The sequence below is a fragment of the Apium graveolens genome, unplaced genomic scaffold (genome assembly GCF_009905375.1).
Source record: "Apium graveolens cultivar Ventura unplaced genomic scaffold, ASM990537v1 ctg1746, whole genome shotgun sequence".
Lineage (NCBI taxonomy): Eukaryota > Viridiplantae > Streptophyta > Magnoliopsida > Apiales > Apiaceae > Apium > Apium graveolens.
This window is the reverse complement of record NW_027417377.1, coordinates 1-18,025: the sequence shown is the minus strand read 5'-3', so window position 1 is coordinate 18,025 and position 18,025 is coordinate 1. Positions and strand designations below refer to the sequence as shown.

At 35.9% G+C, this 18,025-nt stretch overlaps 3 protein-coding genes across 3 annotated transcripts; all 3 read right to left on the bottom strand.

The window, feature by feature from the left end:
• Positions 1–1,316: 1,316 nt before the first annotated feature.
• On the bottom strand, positions 1,317–2,051 carry LOC141700077 (secreted RxLR effector protein 161-like). The gene has a single exon (XM_074503851.1). The coding sequence runs from the start codon at positions 2,049–2,051 to the stop codon at positions 1,317–1,319; it is 735 nt and encodes a 244-aa protein (XP_074359952.1).
• A 165-nt stretch (positions 2,052–2,216) lies between these two features.
• On the bottom strand, positions 2,217–5,257 carry LOC141700076 (uncharacterized). The gene is made up of 3 exons (XM_074503850.1): positions 4,136–5,257; positions 2,812–3,127; positions 2,217–2,614 (listed from the first exon to the last, which is right to left on the bottom strand). Exons 1-3 carry the CDS (start codon positions 5,255–5,257, stop codon positions 2,217–2,219), a joined length of 1,836 nt encoding a protein of 611 aa, XP_074359951.1.
• A 770-nt stretch (positions 5,258–6,027) lies between these two features.
• On the bottom strand, positions 6,028–7,863 carry LOC141700080 (uncharacterized). The gene is made up of 6 exons (XM_074503855.1): positions 7,749–7,863; positions 7,479–7,544; positions 6,823–6,924; positions 6,602–6,709; positions 6,387–6,488; positions 6,028–6,272 (listed from the first exon to the last, which is right to left on the bottom strand). The coding sequence occupies exons 1-6, from the start codon at positions 7,818–7,820 to the stop codon at positions 6,216–6,218; spliced, it is 507 nt and encodes a 168-aa protein (XP_074359956.1). The 5' UTR covers positions 7,821–7,863; the 3' UTR covers positions 6,028–6,215.
• Positions 7,864–18,025: the final 10,162 nt, after the last annotated feature.

Here is an 18,025-nt window from a genome sequence, read left to right as displayed (position 1 = left end):
AACAATGTATCTTTTTTATATGAAGGAAAACATTGTATCTTGTTATTTGAAGGAGTTAAATAAGCTTTTGATCATTGTATTTAATAGAAAAAAGGGAAAGAACATCTTGATTAATATTGCATGGTCGTCCTTATTTTTAAAAAATTGTAATCATAATCCAATCCCATAAAACATTTACCCATAATCTTAACCATATTTCCTCCAAAAGAATAATCAATAATTTAATTTTCAAGCTTGATATCTTAAAATTACAATCATGGTCTAGTGTTAAAAAATGTGGTTATACAGCTTGTTGAGTTGAATAAAGTTTTAATATTTTATTTAGAAAAGTTGGTAAGGTATAAAAACTTCCATATTCTCAAAAAATTAGTTGGAACAATTTGATCTAATATTAAACTCTTTTTAATATTATTCTATAAACCCAAATATAGAATAAACTCATATCATAAAGGCAACTAATATTTGGAAATGGATTGCACAGTTATTATCCTCAGGGGATCATATTGTTGGAAACGTGAATGGGCTTTACACAACTTCTTTGACTCAAGTACACAGGCTGTATGTTTATATTATTTTGATAATAAAACTCACACTCAACGCACTTTGTATATATATTATATAAATATAGCATACAACAGATTTTCTTTCACAGGCTTCAGCCTTTTTATCTCTCTGGAGCTACATCTCTTTTCTTTTACTCTTACAATTCACTTAGTACATAATATTACACAGAGGGTGCCTTATTTATAGGCTTAAGACTTAGAGTTTACATCATGCCTTACATCATGCCTTAATTAATACTACAGCCTACAAACTAGACTATCCGATCAACAACAATTTTATCTTCTAGTATGACCAGATTACCATGCAGGCTCCTAAAGATTGTCAAACTATAGACCACCATTTTTCATGGGATAATTAATTAACAACCAGGTTCCAGCTTTGCATTTCTACTAGTAATTCTTCTAGATAGCCACCTTCTTTGACTTTTATTGTTCTTTTGAAATTTTACAGCTGCAGTGATTCTTTCTCATTGATTTCTCCAGTTGGTTCATGCATGCACCTTCAACTCCATAGCTGTATTACTATTAATGTGATTCTTATTTTCTCTCATTCATATTACTCCAAGAAGTTAATTATATTAATAATGAATCTAAAAGAGTTTGAAATTCTAACACTCCCCCTCAAACTCGACTTTGCATTCCAAGCTTCTCTTTCATTTTATAGAACACGTCCGGCTTCAACGGCTTTGTAAATATATCCGCTAAATTTTCTTCTGTCTTGCAGTGCACTAACTTCACAATTTTCTCATTCACCTATTCTCGAATGAAGTGATATTTGATATTGATGTGCTTGCTCCGACTGTGTGATACTGGATTTTTCGCTAGAGAAATTGCAGATTTATTATCCATATAAATTTTAACCGGACCTTCCTTCGTAAGATTTAACTCGCCCAATATGTAGCCTAGCCACATAGCCTGACATGCGCATGCTGCTGCTGCCATGTACTCCGCCTCACATGTTGAGAGGGCAATTTTCTGTTGCTTCTTTGATGACCATGAAAATATTGCTGAACCGATATGAAAAGCATATCCCGATGTGCTTTTTCCGTCATCCAAATCACCGCCATAATCACTGTCTGAGTAGCCAACTAATTTCGAATCTTGAGAATGCGTGTAAAATGAGCCATGATCTAGCGTACCTTTTATGTATCTCAAAATTCTTTTAGCCGCCATGAAATGATCTTGCTTTGGCTTCTCCATGTACCTACTAACCAATCCAACTGCATACATTATATCTGGACGAGTGAAAGTTAGGTACCTCAAACTTCCAACCAAACTTTTGAACAATGTCGGATTTACCGACTCCCTCATTGAATCAATTCTGAGCTTTATGCTTGCTTCTGCTGGCGTGCTCACTGGCTTGCACTCTTCCATTCTGAACTTCTTCAAAATCTGTTCGGCATATTTTTTCTGAGACATAAAAATCCCGTCTTTGTTTTGCTTCACCTCGACTCCAAGAAGGTATGACATTTGACCAATATCTGTCATTTCAAATTCGTTAGTCATAACTTTCTTAAAATCATCAAACATACCAGGGTTGTTTCCTGTAAAAATCATGTCATCCACGTATAAGCAAACGATCATAATATCTCCCCCTGAATTTATTTTCGTGTAGAGTGCATGCTCGTACGGACTCTTCACAAAACCATTTTTCTAAAAATACTCATCAACCCTTATGTTCCACGCTCTCGGTGCTTGTTTTAGACCGCACAATGCTTTCTTTAGCCGATAGACTTTATCTTCCTGGCCTTTCTGAACATATCCCAGAGGTTGCTCAATGTAGACTTCTTCTTCGAGATAACCATTTAGAAATGCCGACTTCACATCCATTTGATAAATCTTCCACTGATTCTGAGCGGCAATTGATGTAAAAAGTCTGATGGTGTCAACTCGTACAACTGGAGCAAACACCTCATCATAGTCAATGCCATATCGCTGCTTGTAGCCTTTAGCCACTAGCCTCGCCTTGTATTTCTCCACTTCTCCATCCTGATTCGTCTTGGTCTTGTAGACCCATTTGACACCAATTGCTTTGTGTCCTTCTGGAAGATCTGTGAGCTCCCAAGTATCATTTTTTTATTAATTGCACCAATTTCTTCATCCATGGCTTTGTTCCATTTGCTTTCTTCAGAAGCTTCCTCAAATGTAACTGGATCACATTCAGCCATTAAATAAAATAATGAATAATCAAAGGTTGTTTGTACCAGACTTGTTGCTTCATAGATATTATCCAGACTCCGCATCTTACGTGGTGCTCCCCCTGAACTACTGCTTTCTCCCGGGGATGATGTCGATCCAGGAGTTTGTTGATTTGGACTTGGTGGAGGAGTTTGATCATCGTCATCTTCAATGTTTTGGTTATCACCGTCATCGTCATTGAAAAATAAACCAGCAACTTTTCTTTCATCCCCGCTCCATCTCCAGTAATCTGATTCATCGAACTCAACATCTCGAGAAATGATTAATTTCTTCGTCAGGGAATTGTAAAGTCTGCACGCCTTGCTCCTTTTGTCATATCCGGTAAATATGCACTTCTCGCCTTTATCATCCAACTTCTTTCTTTTCTGATCAGGAACATGGGCATATGCAATACACCCAAAAATTCGGAGGTGTCCCACTGATGGTTTGCTACCACTTTATGCTTCATTTGAAGTTTTATTTCTGACACTTTTTGTTGGACAGTGATTCAACAAATAAACTGCACATAAAATGGCTTCGGCCCAAAAGGTTCTCGGCAAGTGCTTTGCTTTCACCATGCTCCTTGCCATATCAAGAATAGTGCAATTCTTTCTTTCTACAACGCCATTTTGTTGAGGAGTATAGGTCGTTGTCAACTGATGATTGATTCCATGTGCTCTACAAAAGCTTCTAAACAGATTAGAAGTATACTTGCCTCCTCTGTCTGATCCGAGTACCTTCAAATAATGACCACTTTGCTTTTCTGCCAGTGCTTTGAACTCCTTGAATTTATCAAGAGCCTCCGACTTTTCTTTGATGATATACACCCAACTTTTCCTGCTAAAATCATCAATAAAAGTTAGGTAATACCTATTACCTCCAAGTGATGAGATATCAAATGGACCAGCAATATCTGTGTGAATAATCTCCAATGGCCTCCTGGCTCTCCAAGATTTTCCAACGGGAAAACTTTGTCGATGTTGCTTCCCCTTTACACATGCTTCACACAAATTTTCTGGTTCGTTGATTTCTGGCAAACCGTCCACCATTTTTGTCTTTGACAATAATTTCAGACCAGAAAATCCAAGATGACCATATCTCAAATGCCACAACCACGAGTCATTTTTAATGACCGTCTTTAAGCACTTCTTCATATTTGTTTGCATATCAAGCGTAAACAAACGATTCTTTGACATCTCCACATTTGCAATCAATTCCCGAGATTAATTTCTGATAATGAGGGAATTGTCCTGCATCTGTATATTATATCCTTTCTCCACAAGCTGGCCAAGACTGATAATATTATTTTTCAATGCAGGAATATAATAAACATCATTTATATATTTCTTTTCACCTTTCTTTGACATGATCGTGACGGTACCTTTTCCTTTCACCGGAATCTTTGACGAGTCACCAAAAGTAACCTCTCCGCTGATGGTGTCATCTATCTCCGTGAATAATTCCTTGTGACCAGTCATGTGATTACTAGCCCCTGAGTCAAGATACCAAACATTCTTCTTGTTTTCCTCATCTTCTTTATAAGTGAGGAACATAGCAGCGCCAACTTCTTTATCTTCTTTTACTGCAGCAAAGTGACTCCTTTCTTCCACTTTTGGTGCTCTACACTCATAACTGAAGTGACCAAATTTATTACAATTATAACATTGAAATTGAGACTTGTCACCTCGTTGTTGAAATCCGCCTCTTCCACGGCCTCTGAAATTTTGACCACGACTAGATGGCTGATACCCTTCAGAATTATGGCCTCTATTGAAGAATTGCCTTCCTCGTCCTCGTCCACCACGGTAGCCACCTCTAAAGCCACCTCTGCTACTGCCAGAACTGTCACCAATGGACACCTTACTTTGCAACGCCTTTTTTAAATGGCTTATATCATCATACTGGTTCATTCGCTGCTCGTGGGCTTGAAGTGAACCAACCAGCTCATCAATGGAAATTGTGGACAAGTCTTTTGACTCTTCGATAGAAGTAACAACATAATCAAATTTTCTTGTTAATGAACGGAGCAACTTTTCCATGACCCGAACATCATCGAGACTTTCCCCATTTCTTTTCATCTCATTTGTCACCATTTTCAAACGCGTAACAAATTCACCAATATTTTCAGAACTCTTCATCTTCAAATTTTCAAACTCCCCACATAGCACTTGGAGCCGAACCTTTTTGACTTTCTCGACACCCTGGAATGATTTCTGCAGAATCTCCCACGCGTCTTTCGCCGTTTTTGCATTTGAAATTTTTTCAAAGGTTGATTCGTCAACTCCTTGAATAATTGTATATAACGCATTTTTATCTTTTTTCCGGGTCTCTTTCAAAATCATCTTCTCAGCATTTGACAGGGATGCTTCAGTGGTAGCATCTACGGGCTCGTCATAACCACTTTCAACAATATCCCAATTATCGTATGAACCGAGTAACACCTTCATTTGGATACTCCAGTTCCCGTAATTTGTTGCCGTCAATTTCGGGATTTGTGGTTGCACCATCGTCGCCATTTTTCACGAACGGAACCTTAGCTCTGATGCCACTTTTTGGAAACGTGAATGGGCTTTACACAACTTCTTTGACTCAAGAACACAGGCTGTATGTTTATATTATTTTGATAATAAAACTCACACTCAACGCACTTTGTATATATATTATATAAATACAGCATACAACAGATTTTCTTTCACAGGCTTCAGCCTTTTTATCTCTCTGGAGCTACAACTCTTTTCTTTTACTCTTACAATTCACTTAGTACATAATATTACACAGAGGGTGCCTTATTTATAGGCTTAAGACTTAGAGTTTACATCATGCCTTACATCATCCCTTAATTAATACTACAGCCTACAAACAAGACTATCCGATCAGCAATAATTGTATCTTCCAGTATGACCAGATTACCATGCAGGCTCCTAAAGATTGTCAAACTACAGACCACCATTTTTCATGGGATAATTAATTAACAACCAGGTTCCAGCTTTGCATTTCTACTAATAATTCTTCTAGATAGCCACCTTCTTTGACTTTTATTGTTCTTTTGAAATTTTACAGCAGTGATTTTTTCTCATTGATTTTTCCAGCTGGTTCATGCATGCACCTTCAACTCCATAGCTTTATTACTATTAATGTGATTCTTATTTTCTTTCATTCATATTACTCCAAGAAGTTAATTATATTAATAATGAATCTAAAAGAGTTTGAAAATCTAACACATATAATCTTATACTCATTATCAGAAAAACCTAGGTTATAAAAAAACCAACATTAATACCAACAATTGTAAATCCTCAATCACAGTTTTATATATTATGAATTATTCTAACAAACAACCATTAATTCAAGCAACCATAATATGTTACACCATCCAGGGAAAGTACTTATTCAGCTGCACCAGTTTATAGTAACTAACAGAAAAATGTTTAAAAGATTTTGAACCAGGTACCACACAGACAAGTCCTGGATAGCTCAATCCATAGCTATTAACCGCTCCTCCAGATCTGGTTGCCGCACGGCCAACATTTCCTGAAAACAATTAGTTCATGTAAATGTAAATAGATGAAATTACCTAGACATGTGTACTGTCTAGTTGTACAGTAATAAGAGAGTGTTCGACAAGTATGCAATGATAATACTTACCAGCGGTTTGTCTCCGTTGTTCTCAACAGGAGGATAGCCCAGATAGATGTACCTTTTGACATCTTTAAAGGTTCTGAACCTTTTATCACCATGGTAATAGAACTGTGTATTGCAACCCAAGTATAAAAAGAAAATATAACATCACATATGAGAAGATAATGTTAATAATTAAAGATTTCAGATCAACAATGGTCAAAAGTTTGCTAAAAAATTACATGATCGCGAACGCCACTGACACGAGTGCGCACTTGTTTTCTCCATCCTGTGAGTCTTTCAGCAAATGGAAGCCAGTGCTCATGACCCAGAGAGGCAAGCTTGGTAACCTGTAAATTAGTACAAAATTGTCATTATTAATATTAGTAAACCAATGCAGTAAATTAATAGCAGCGTTCATTCAAAACTAGATAATGCTCATAACTTATAAGCTTGTAAGTACCTGGTCATCCATAAACGGAACATAATCTCCAGGGAGCTCATAGTCAAACCAATAATGCTCAGATAAGTTGGTTGGTTGTGGCGGCACCTTTGGTTGTCTCAGCTATATATATCTCAAGAAATATGTAAAATATAACAACTTTGTCCAAAAGGAGAACTATACCATACATTGTTTTATTTTAAAATAAATTTATAAGTAACAATTATATCCATAAATTTGAGGTCAACACATTAAAAAACATAATTAATTAGCACAAATTAGTTTCATAGTAATTTTATGGCGAAGCAAAATAAATTTTAGATTTACTAAAAAATATTATATTACAAGTTACCTTAAGATCTTATATTTCGATCTTTTATCTAAATAAAAATCTACCGATATAATTATCAATTTTGATTAAATTATATATTTGTAGAATTATTAAATTTATTATGTTTACCAGTTGTCTTAAGATCTTATTATTATGTCTTTATCAAAATAAAAATTTAGAATTTAACTATTAATTTGTGATTTGGAGTGGACAGAACATAAGGAAAATATACACGTGTGTCAGATCATAGTATTATCTGCACTCAGTGCCTAAATTTCAGAGAGATCTAGTCTTACATACATGTGCACTCAGTGCCTTAATTTCAGACAGATCTAGTCTTACATACCTGCACTAAATTGAAGGTTGGAGCATTAATCATCTCTCTCCTGCTCCTGGAACCAGATGGTATATTCTGGAAAATTGATGTCAAAGTATTAATTGTCACAAATAATAATAAAAAAACAAAACTAATTGAGCTATGTATTAATATAAATGCTGAGACAAAAACAAAAGCATGGCCACTCAACAGATCAGGAATTTGAGAAGATTGAACAACTTAGAAATGCGAAAAATTGAAAGATAAATTACTACTATACTATATGGTTAGATTGAGTACCTTAGATGAAATCAAAGTACTCGTAGCACAGGCAGCATCAGTTGAATTATGAATTGAAATGTTAGAAGCCATTAATGTTGAAATTTTGTTGAAATTTCACTAGGATATTTGATGAATCAATTGGACAAACTTATTACTAATGAATATAGGTGTTTCTACACTTTCAAAATAACACATGAATATTCAAATGATCAACTATGCCACTGAGTTAAATCTAACCATAGTTAATATTAATTATAATGAAGGTCATTTATGTCTTTTTACCTTTATTTTTCCATTTCACTTATTATATCTCTTCGCCCTTCATTAATCACCCATCTCCTTATTTTGGGTCTTACCCATTCTACCTACTTCCATTGACTTATTTTCTCTCTTTCAACTATTTCTTGAGTATTATTTCACTTATACTTTTTCTTCACAATTTCTTAATTATACGAAAGTAGGTAACTTTTTTTTTTATATTTTTTTATCATCTTCCCCCAATTTTTAACGTTTCACATTTCTCATTTTTTTTATTTAAAATTATAAATTAATATCAAATTAAGAGAAAGTTAAATTTTATGGAGACCGCTATTTTATCGGAGATCCTAGAGATCATATATTTTAGCAATAAAAACATTAAAGAACTTATTAATTTTGTGAAATATAACTCTTTTATTGGATATGTTTAAAATCATTTATGTTCGACAAGAAAAACACGCATGTTCTGCAAGTTAAAAATATATTCTGCAAACTAAATTATTTTGTATAATAATACAGTTTGCATGTTCTAGTTACTAAATATATAGGATTGTCTTGATTTTAAAATAAAATATTGATCTTTGGAGATCATGATTCAATCAAAATACTCAGAAGTATGAAATCGACTATAAATAGGTATATTTGTCCTTGTTGCACGTTTATAAACCATTCGTTTAATTATTTTTCATGGCAACTCTGGTTAATTAGAATATTTTCAGTGAATGTCAAATAAGCTTAATTATTTTTGAAGAAGAATTTTATATAGAACAACCTCCAGATATATTTGTGTGTATATAAATGTAGATGATTTAATCTTCGCGAAAATAAAGCACCATTGATTGAAGAATTCAAGGAGGCAATGCCACTAGAGTTTGAGATGACTGATGTTAGACTTATGTTCTAATTATGTTCTAATGTTTTGGAAATGGAACTAAAGCAAAGTGAAAATCAGATTTTTGTTTCTCAAAAAGGTTCTTTAGAGAAAATTCTTAAAAGTTTTAGGTGTAGAATAGGGATGTCAAATTAATCCGATCCGACGGATATCCGATCCGAAACCCGGAATTTTGGATATACCGAACCCGAAATTTTGGATTTGGACTTGGATTTGGATTTCAACTATACCGAACCGATACCCGATCCGAAATCCGAAATTCAATCCAAACCCGATACATTTATTATAGATTATATGTAATGTTTTAGATGTAATACATATAATTTATATATTTTTCTTATATTATTTGAGCAATAATAAATTATTATCAATATTGTCAACACTTATTTACTGAATTATAACTTTTAATTTCAAAATCGGCTTTTATTATGTAAGATGTACTTTGAATATATTTATAAAATAAATAATTTGTGATGAAATAATAAATATTATGTTATCAACATATCTTAGATATTACTCATCGTGCCCGCCCGTGCAATATAATGTGTTTAACTACTTATTAGTTAATTTATTTTATTTTAGCTATCATATAAATGTGATTAATAGTGTTTGTATGTATAAGTAATATTAAATTTAACTACATTAGTCGTAACTTTTGGATACCCGAAAAATACCCGATCCGATCCGAAACCCGACGAATTTGGATTTGGATTTTACAATACCCGATCCGAACCCGACCCGTTGCCATTCTGTAGAATTGCAAGCCCATAAGTACACTAGTTGCTTGTGGAACTAAACTAACAAAGTATTATGCAACTATAAAGATTAATCCGTCAATTTATAAAAGCCTTATTGGAAGTGTGAGAAATTTAAGTGTTCGAGGCCTGATAATCTTTAATTTTTACGGTGTTGGCCTCGTTAGTAGGTATATAGAAGCACCTATTGTGACACATATAAAAGTGTCAAAAAGGATTCTCCCTTGTAACAAAGGTACTCTTAACTATGGTCTTGCCTATTTTCTGTCAACAAAATTTAAAATTTATGGTTATAGAGATAGTGATTGAGGAGGATATATTGATGATCGTAAAAGTACCAGGGAGTTTCATATTTTTCATGGAAGACACTTTTTTCACTTGGTGTTCTGGGAAATATAAAAAAGTAATCCTCTCAATCTGTGAAACTAAGTACATATTTGCTACATTAATTGCTTGTCATGCACCGGGGCTGAGGAGACTGTTGAAGATTATTCATTTTCCTCAGAGAAAAGCAACAACCATACATGTTAACAATAAGTCTGTTTGGAAAAGAATCTAATGGTTCATGATTGTAAACATATAGATACCAAGTATCACGAGTAGATTTGGCTGAAATGGAGTTTTCGGTGAAAACTCAAAGGGGTTAGCTAGTACACGGTTTTTTCTCCGATACTGAGTCGGGAGGAATTATGGATATTTTCACATACTTTAATCCATATTGATATTTTAATTTGAACCGAGCCATATTTCGCGGAATTCGGACGAGAAACCGAGTAGATTTGGCTGAAATGGAGTTTTCGGTGAAAACTCAAAGAGGTTAGTACACGGTTTTTTCTCCGATACTGAGTCGGAATGCATTATGGATATTTTCACATACTTTAATCCATATTGATATTTTAATTTGAACCGAGCCATATTTCGCGGAATTCGGACGAGAAACCGAGTAGATTTGGATGAAATGGAGTTTTCTGTGAAAACTCAAAGGGGTTAGTACACGGTTTTTTCTCCGATACTGGGTCGGGATGCATTATGGATATTTTCACATACTTTAATCCATACTGATATTTTAATTTGAACCGAGCCATATTTCACGGAATTCGGACGAGAAACCGAGTAGATTTGGCTGAAATGGAGTTTTCGGTGAAAACTCAAAGGGGTTAGTTAGTACACGGTTTTTTCTCCGATACTGAGTCGGGACGCATTATGGATATTTTCACATACATTAATCCATATTGATATTTTAATTTGAACCGAGCCATATTTCGCGGAATTCGGACGAGAAACCGAGTAGATTTGGCTGAAATGTAGTTTTCGGTGAAAACTCAAAGGGGTTAGTACACGGTTTTTTCTCCGATACTGAGTCGGGATGCATTATGGATATTTTCACATACTTTAATCCATATTGATATTTTAATTTGAATCGAGCCATATTTCGCGGAATTCGGACGAGAAACCGAGTAGATTTGGCTGAAATGGAGTTTTCGGTGAAAACTCATAGGGGTTAGTACACGGTTTTTTCTCCGATACTGAGTCGGGATGCATTATGGATATTTTCACATACTTTAATCCATATTGATATTTTAATTTGAACCGAGCCATATTTCGCGGAATTCAGACGAGAAACCGAGTAGATTTGACTGAAATGTAGTTTTCGGTGAAAACTCAAAGGGGTTAGTACACGGTTTTTTCTCCGATACTGAGTCGGGATGCATTATGGATATTTTCACATACTTTAATCCATATTGATATTTTAATTTGAATCGAGCCATATTTCGCGGAATTCGGACGAGAAACCGAGTAGATTTGGCTGAAAGGGGTTAGTACACGGTTTTTTCTCCGATACTGAGTCGGGATGCATTATGGATATTTTCACATACTTTAATCCATATTGATATTTTAATTTGAACCGAGCCATATTTCGCGGAATTTGGACGAGAAACCGAGTAGATTTGGCTGAAATGGAGTTTTCGGTGAAAACTCAAAGGGGTTAGTTAGTACACGGTTTTTTCTCCGATACTGAGTCGGGATGCATTATGGATATTTTCACATACTTTAATCCATATTGACATTTTAATTTGAACCGAGCCATATTTCGCGGAATTCGGACGAGAAACCGAGTAGATTTGGCTGAAATGGAGTTTTCGGTGAAAACTCAAAGGGGTTAGTACACGGTTTTTTCTCCGATACTGAGTCGGGATGCATTATGGATATTTTAACATACTTTAATCCATATTGATATTTTAATTTGAACAGAGCCATATTTTGCGGAATTCGGACGAGAAACCGAGTAGATTTGGCTGAAATGGAGTTTTCGGTGAAAACTCAAAGGGGTTAGTTAGTACACGGTTTTTTCTCCGATACTGAGTCGGGATGCATTATGGATATTTTCACATACTTTAATCCATATTGATATTTTAATTTGAACCGAGCCATATTTCGCGGAATTCGGACGAGAAACCGAGTAGATTTGGCTGAAAGGGGTTAGTACACGGTTTTTTCTCCGATACTGAGTCGGGGTGCATTATGGATATTTTCACATACTTTAATCCATATTGATATTTTAATTTGAACCGAGCCATATTTCGCGGAATTCGGACGAGAAACCGAGTAGATTTGGCTGAAATGGAGTTTTCGGTGAAAACTCAAAGGGGTTAGTACACGGTTTTTTCTCCGATACTGAGTCGGAATGCATTATGGATATTTTCACATACTTTAATCCATATTGATATTTTAATTTGAACCGAGCCATATTTCGCGGAATTCGGACGAGAAACCGAGTAGATTTGGATGAAATGGAGTTTTCGGTGAAAACTCAAAGGGGTTAGTACACGGTTTTTTCTCCGATACTGAGTCGGGATGCATTATGGATATTTTCACATACTTAATCCATATTGATATTTTAATTTGAACCGAGCCATATTTCGCGGAATTCGGACGAGAAACCGAGTAGATTTGGCTGAAATGGAGTTTTCGGTGAAAACTCAAAGGGGTTAGTTAGTACACGGTTTTTTCTCCGATACTGAGTCGGGACGCATTATGGATATTTTCACATACTTAATCCATATTGATATTTTAATTTGAACCGAGCCATATTTCGCGGAATTCGGACGAGAAACCGAGTAGATTTGGCTGAAATGTAGTTTTCGGTGAAAACTCAAAGGGGTTAGTACACGGTTTTTTCTCCGATACTGAGTCGGGATGCATTATGGATATTTTCACATACTTTAATCCATATTGATATTTTAATTTGAATCGAGCCATATTTCGCGGAATTCGGACGAGAAACCGAGTAGATTTGGCTGAAATGGAGTTTTCGGTGAAAACTCATAGGGGTTAGTACACGGTTTTTTCTCCGATACTGAGTCGGGATGCATTATGGATATTTTCACATACTTTAATCCATATTGATATTTTAATTTGAACCGAGCCATATTTCGCGGAATTCAGACGAGAAACCGAGTAGATTTGACTGAAATGGAGTTTTCGGTGAAAACTCAAAGGGGTTAGTACACGGTTTTTTCTCCGATACTGAGTCGGGATGCATTATGGATATTTTCACATACTTTAATCCATATTGATATTTTAATTTGAATCGAGCCATATTTCGCGGAATTCGGACGAGAAACCGAGTAGATTTGGCTGAAAGGGGTTAGTACACGGTTTTTTCTCCGATACTGAGTCGGGATGCATTATGGATATTTTCACATACTTTAATCCATATTGATATTTTAATTTGAACCGAACCATATTTCGCGGAATTTGGACGAGAAACCGAGTAGATTTGGCTGAAATGGAGTTTTCGGTGAAAACTCAAAGGGGTTAGTTAGTACACGGTTTTTTCTCCGATACTGAGTCGGGATGCATTATGGATATTTTCACATACTTTAATCCATATTGACATTTTAATTTGAACCGAGCCATATTTCGCGGAATTCGGACGAGAAACCGAGTAGATTTGGCTGAAATGGAGTTTTCGGTGAAAACTCAAAGGGGTTAGTACACGGTTTTTTCTCCGATACTGAGTCGGGATGCATTATGGATATTTTAACATACTTTAATCCATATTGATATTTTAATTTGAACAAAGCCATATTTTGCGGAATTCGGACGAGAAACCGAGTAGATTTGGCTGAAATGGAGTTTTCGGTGAAAACTCAAAGGGGTTAGTTAGTACACGGTTTTTTCTCCGATACTGAGTCGGGACGCATTATGGATATTTTCACATACTTTAATCCATATTGATATTTTAATTTGAACCGAGCCATATTTCACGGAATTCGGACGAGAAACCGAGTAGATTTGGCTGAAAGGGGTTAGTACACGGTTTTTTCTCCGATACTGAGTCGGGGTGCATTATGGATATTTTCACATACTTTAATCCATATTGATATTTTAATTTGAACCGAGCCATATTTCGCGGAATTCGGACGAGAAACCGAGTAGATTTGGCTGAAATGGAGTTTTCGGTGAAAACTCAAAGGGGTTAGTACACGGTTTTTTCTCCGATACTGAGTCGGAATGCATTATGGATATTTTCACATACTTTAATCCATATTGATATTTTAATTTGAACCGAGCCATATTTCGCGGAATTCGGACGAGAAACCGAGTAGATTTGGCTGAAATGGAGTTTTCTGTGAAAACTCAAAGGGGTTAGTACACGGTTTTTTCTCCGATACTGAGTCGGGATGCATTATGGATATTTTCACATACTTTAATCCATATTGATATTTTAATTTGAACCGAGCCATATTTCACGGAATTCGGACGAGAAACCGAGTAGATTTGGCTGAAATGGAGTTTTCGGTGAAAACTCAAAGGGGTTAGTTAGTACACGGTTTTTTCTCCGATACTGAGTCGGGACGCATTATGGATATTTTCACATACATTAATCCATATTGATATTTTAATTTGAACCGAGCCATATTTCGCGGAATTCGGACGAGAAACCGAGTAGATTTGGCTGAAATGTAGTTTTCGGTGAAAACTCAAAGGGGTTAGTACACGGTTTTTTCTCCGATACTGAGTCGGGATGCATTATGGATATTTTCACATACTTTAATCCATATTGATATTTTAATTTGAATCGAGCCATATTTCGCGGAATTCGGACGAGAAACCGAGTAGATTTGGCTGAAATGGAGTTTTCGGTGAAAACTCATAGGGGTTAGTACACGGTTTTTTCTCCGATACTGAGTCGGGATGCATTATGGATATTTTCACATACTTTAATCCATATTGATATTTTAATTTGAACCGAGCCATATTTCGCGGAATTCAGACGAGAAACCGAGTAGATTTGACTGAAATGTAGTTTTCGGTGAAAACTCAAAGGGGTTAGTACACGGTTTTTTCTCCGATACTGAGTCGGGATGCATTATGGATATTTTCACATACTTTAATCCATATTGATATTTTAATTTGAATCGAGCCATATTTCGCGGAATTCGGACGAGAAACCGAGTAGATTTGGCTGAAAGGGGTTAGTACACGGTTTTTTTCTCCGATACTGAGTCGGGATGCATTATGGATATTTTCACATACTTTAATCCATATTGATATTTAATTTGAACCGAACCATATTTCGCGGGAATTTGGACGAGAAACCGAGTAGATTTGGCTGAAATGGAGTTTTCGGTGAAAACTCAAAGGGGTTAGTTAGTACACGGTTTTTTCTCCGATACTGAGTCGGGATGCATTATGGATATTTTCACATACTTTAATCCATATTGACATTTTAATTTGAACCGAGCCATATTTCGCGGAATTCGGACGAGAAACCGAGTAGATTTGGCTGAAATGGAGTTTTCGGTGAAAACTCAAAGGGGTTAGTACACGGTTTTTTTCTCCGATACTGAGTCGGGATGCATTATGGATATTTTAACATACTTTAATCCATATTGATATTTTAATTTGAACAGAGCCATATTTGCGGAATTCGGACGAGAAACCGAGTAGATTTGGCTGAAATGGAGTTTTCGGTGAAAACTCAAAGGGGTTAGTTAGTACACGGTTTTTTCTCCGATACTGAGTCGGGACGCATTATGGATATTTTCACATACTTTAATCCATATTGATATTTTAATTTGAACCGAGCCATATTTCGCGGAATTCGGACGAGAAACCGAGTAGATTTGGCTGAAAGGGGTTAGTACACGGTTTTTTCTCCGATACTGAGTCGGGGTGCATTATGGATATTTTCACATACTTTAATCCATATTGATATTTTAATTTGAACCGAGCCATATTTCGCGGAATTCGGACGAGAAACCGAGTAGATTTGGCTGAAATGGAGTTTTCGGTGAAAACTCAAAGAGGTTAGTACACGGTTTTTTCTCCGATACTGAGTCGGGAATGCATTATGGATATTTTCACATACTTTAATCCATATTGATATTTTAATTTGAACCGAGCCATATTTCGCGGAATTCGGACGAGAAACCGAGTAGATTTGGATGAAATGGAGTTTTCTGTGAAAACTCAAAGGGGTTAGTACACGGTTTTTTCTCCGATACTGGGTCGGGATGCATTATGGATATTTTCACATACTTTAATCCATATTGATATTTTAATTTGAACCGAGCCATATTTCACGGAATTCGGACGAGAAACCGAGTAGATTTGGCTGAAATGGAGTTTTCGGTGAAAACTCAAAGGGGTTAGTTAGTACACGGTTTTTTCTCCGATACTGAGTCGGGACTGCATTATGGATATTTTCACATACATTAATCCATATTGATATTTTAATTTGAACCGAGCCATATTTCGCGGAATTCGGACGAGAAATCGAGTAGATTTGGCTGAAATGTAGTTTTCGGTGAAAACTCAAAGGGGTTAGTACACGGTTTTTTCTCCGATACTGAGTCGGGATGCATTATGGATATTTTCACATACTTTAATCCATATTGATATTTTAATTTGAACCGAGCCATATTTCGCGGAATTCGGACGAGAAACCGAGTAGATTTGGCTGAAATGGAGTTTTCGGTGAAAACTCAAAGGGGTTAGTACACGGTTTTTTCTCCGATACTGAGTCGGGATGCATTATGGATATTTTCACATACTTTAATCCATATTGATATTTTAATTTGAACCGAGCCATATTTCGCGGAATTCGGACGAGAAACCGAGTAGATTTGGCTGAAATGGAGTTTTCGGTGAAAACTCAAAGGGGTTAGTACACGGTTTTTTCTCCGATACTGAGTCGGGATGCATTATGGATATTTTCACATACTTTAATCCATATTGATATTTTAATTTGAATCGAGCCATATTTCGCGGAATTCGGACGAGAAACCGAGTAGATTTGGCTGAAATGGAGTTTTCGGTGAAAACTCAAGGGGTTAGTACACGGTTTTTTCTCCGATACTGAGTCGGGATGCATTATGGATATTTTCACATACTTTAATCCATATTGATATTTTAATTTGAACCGAAGCCATATTTCGCGGAATTTGGACGAGAAACCGAGTAGATTTGGCTGAAATGGAGTTTTCGGTGAAAACTCAAAGGGGTTAGTTAGTACACGGTTTTTTCTCCGATACTGAGTCGGATGCATTATGGATATTTTCACATACTTTAATCCATATTGACATTTTAATTTGAACCGAGCCATATTTCGCGGAATTCGGACGAGAAACCGAGTAGATTTGGCTGAAATGGAGTTTTCGGTGAAAACTCAAAGGGGTTAGTACACGGTTTTTTCTCCGATACTGAGTCGGGATGCATTATGGATATTTTAACATACTTTAATCCATATTGATATTTTAATTTGAACAAAGCCATATTTTGCGGAATTCGGACGAGAAACCGAGTAGATTTGGCTGAAATGGAGTTTTCGGTGAAAACTCAAAGGGGTTAGTTAGTACACGGTTTTTTCTCCGATACTGAGTCGGGACGCATTATGGATATTTTCACATACTTTAATCCATATTGATATTTTAATTTGAACCGAGCCATATTTCGCGGAATTCGGACGAGAAACCGAGTAGATTTGGCTGAAAGGGGTTAGTACAAATACGGTTTTTTCCTCCGATACTGAGTCGGGGTGCATTATGGATATTTTCACATACTTAATCCAATATTGATATTTAATTTGAACCGAGCCATATTTCACGGAATTCGGACGAGAAACCGAGTAGATTTGGCTGAAATGGAGTTTTCGGTGAAAACTCAAAGGGTTATTTTAGTACACGGTTTTTTCGTCCGATACTGAGTCGGGATGCATTATGGATATTTTCACATACCTTAATCCATATTGATATTTTAATTTGAAACCGAGCCATATTTCGCTGAATTTGGACGAGAAACCGAGTAGATTTGGCTGAAATGGAGTTTTCGGTGAAAACTCAAAGGGGTTAGTACACGGTTTTTTCTCCGATACTGAGTCG

Excerpts from the sequence above, each read along its gene's own strand:
- LOC141700080 (XM_074503855.1), bottom strand. The coding sequence starts at position 7,820 with ATGGCTTCTAACATTTCAATTCATAATTCAACTGATGCTGCCTGTGCT. Across the intron at positions 6,710-6,822 it reads TTCCGTTTATGGATGACCAG|GTTACCAAGCTTGCCTCTCT; the intron begins GTACTTACAAGC and ends ACTAATTTACAG. Across the intron at positions 6,273-6,386 it reads ACAACGGAGACAAACCGCTG|GAAATGTTGGCCGTGCGGCA; the intron begins GTAAGTATTATC and ends AATTGTTTTCAG.
- LOC141700077 (XM_074503851.1), bottom strand. The coding sequence starts at position 2,051 with ATGACAGATATTGGTCAAATGTCATACCTTCTTGGAGTCGAGGTGAAG.
- LOC141700076 (XM_074503850.1), bottom strand. The coding sequence starts at position 5,257 with ATGGCGACGATGGTGCAACCACAAATCCCGAAATTGACGGCAACAAAT. Across the intron at positions 3,128-4,135 it reads GTGACTCGTCAAAGATTCCG|AAAAGAAAGAAGTTGGATGA; the intron begins GTGAAAGGAAAA and ends GTTCCTGATCAG. Across the intron at positions 2,615-2,811 it reads TAGTTCAGGGGGAGCACCAC|ATCTTCCAGAAGGACACAAA; the intron begins GTAAGATGCGGA and ends GGGAGCTCACAG.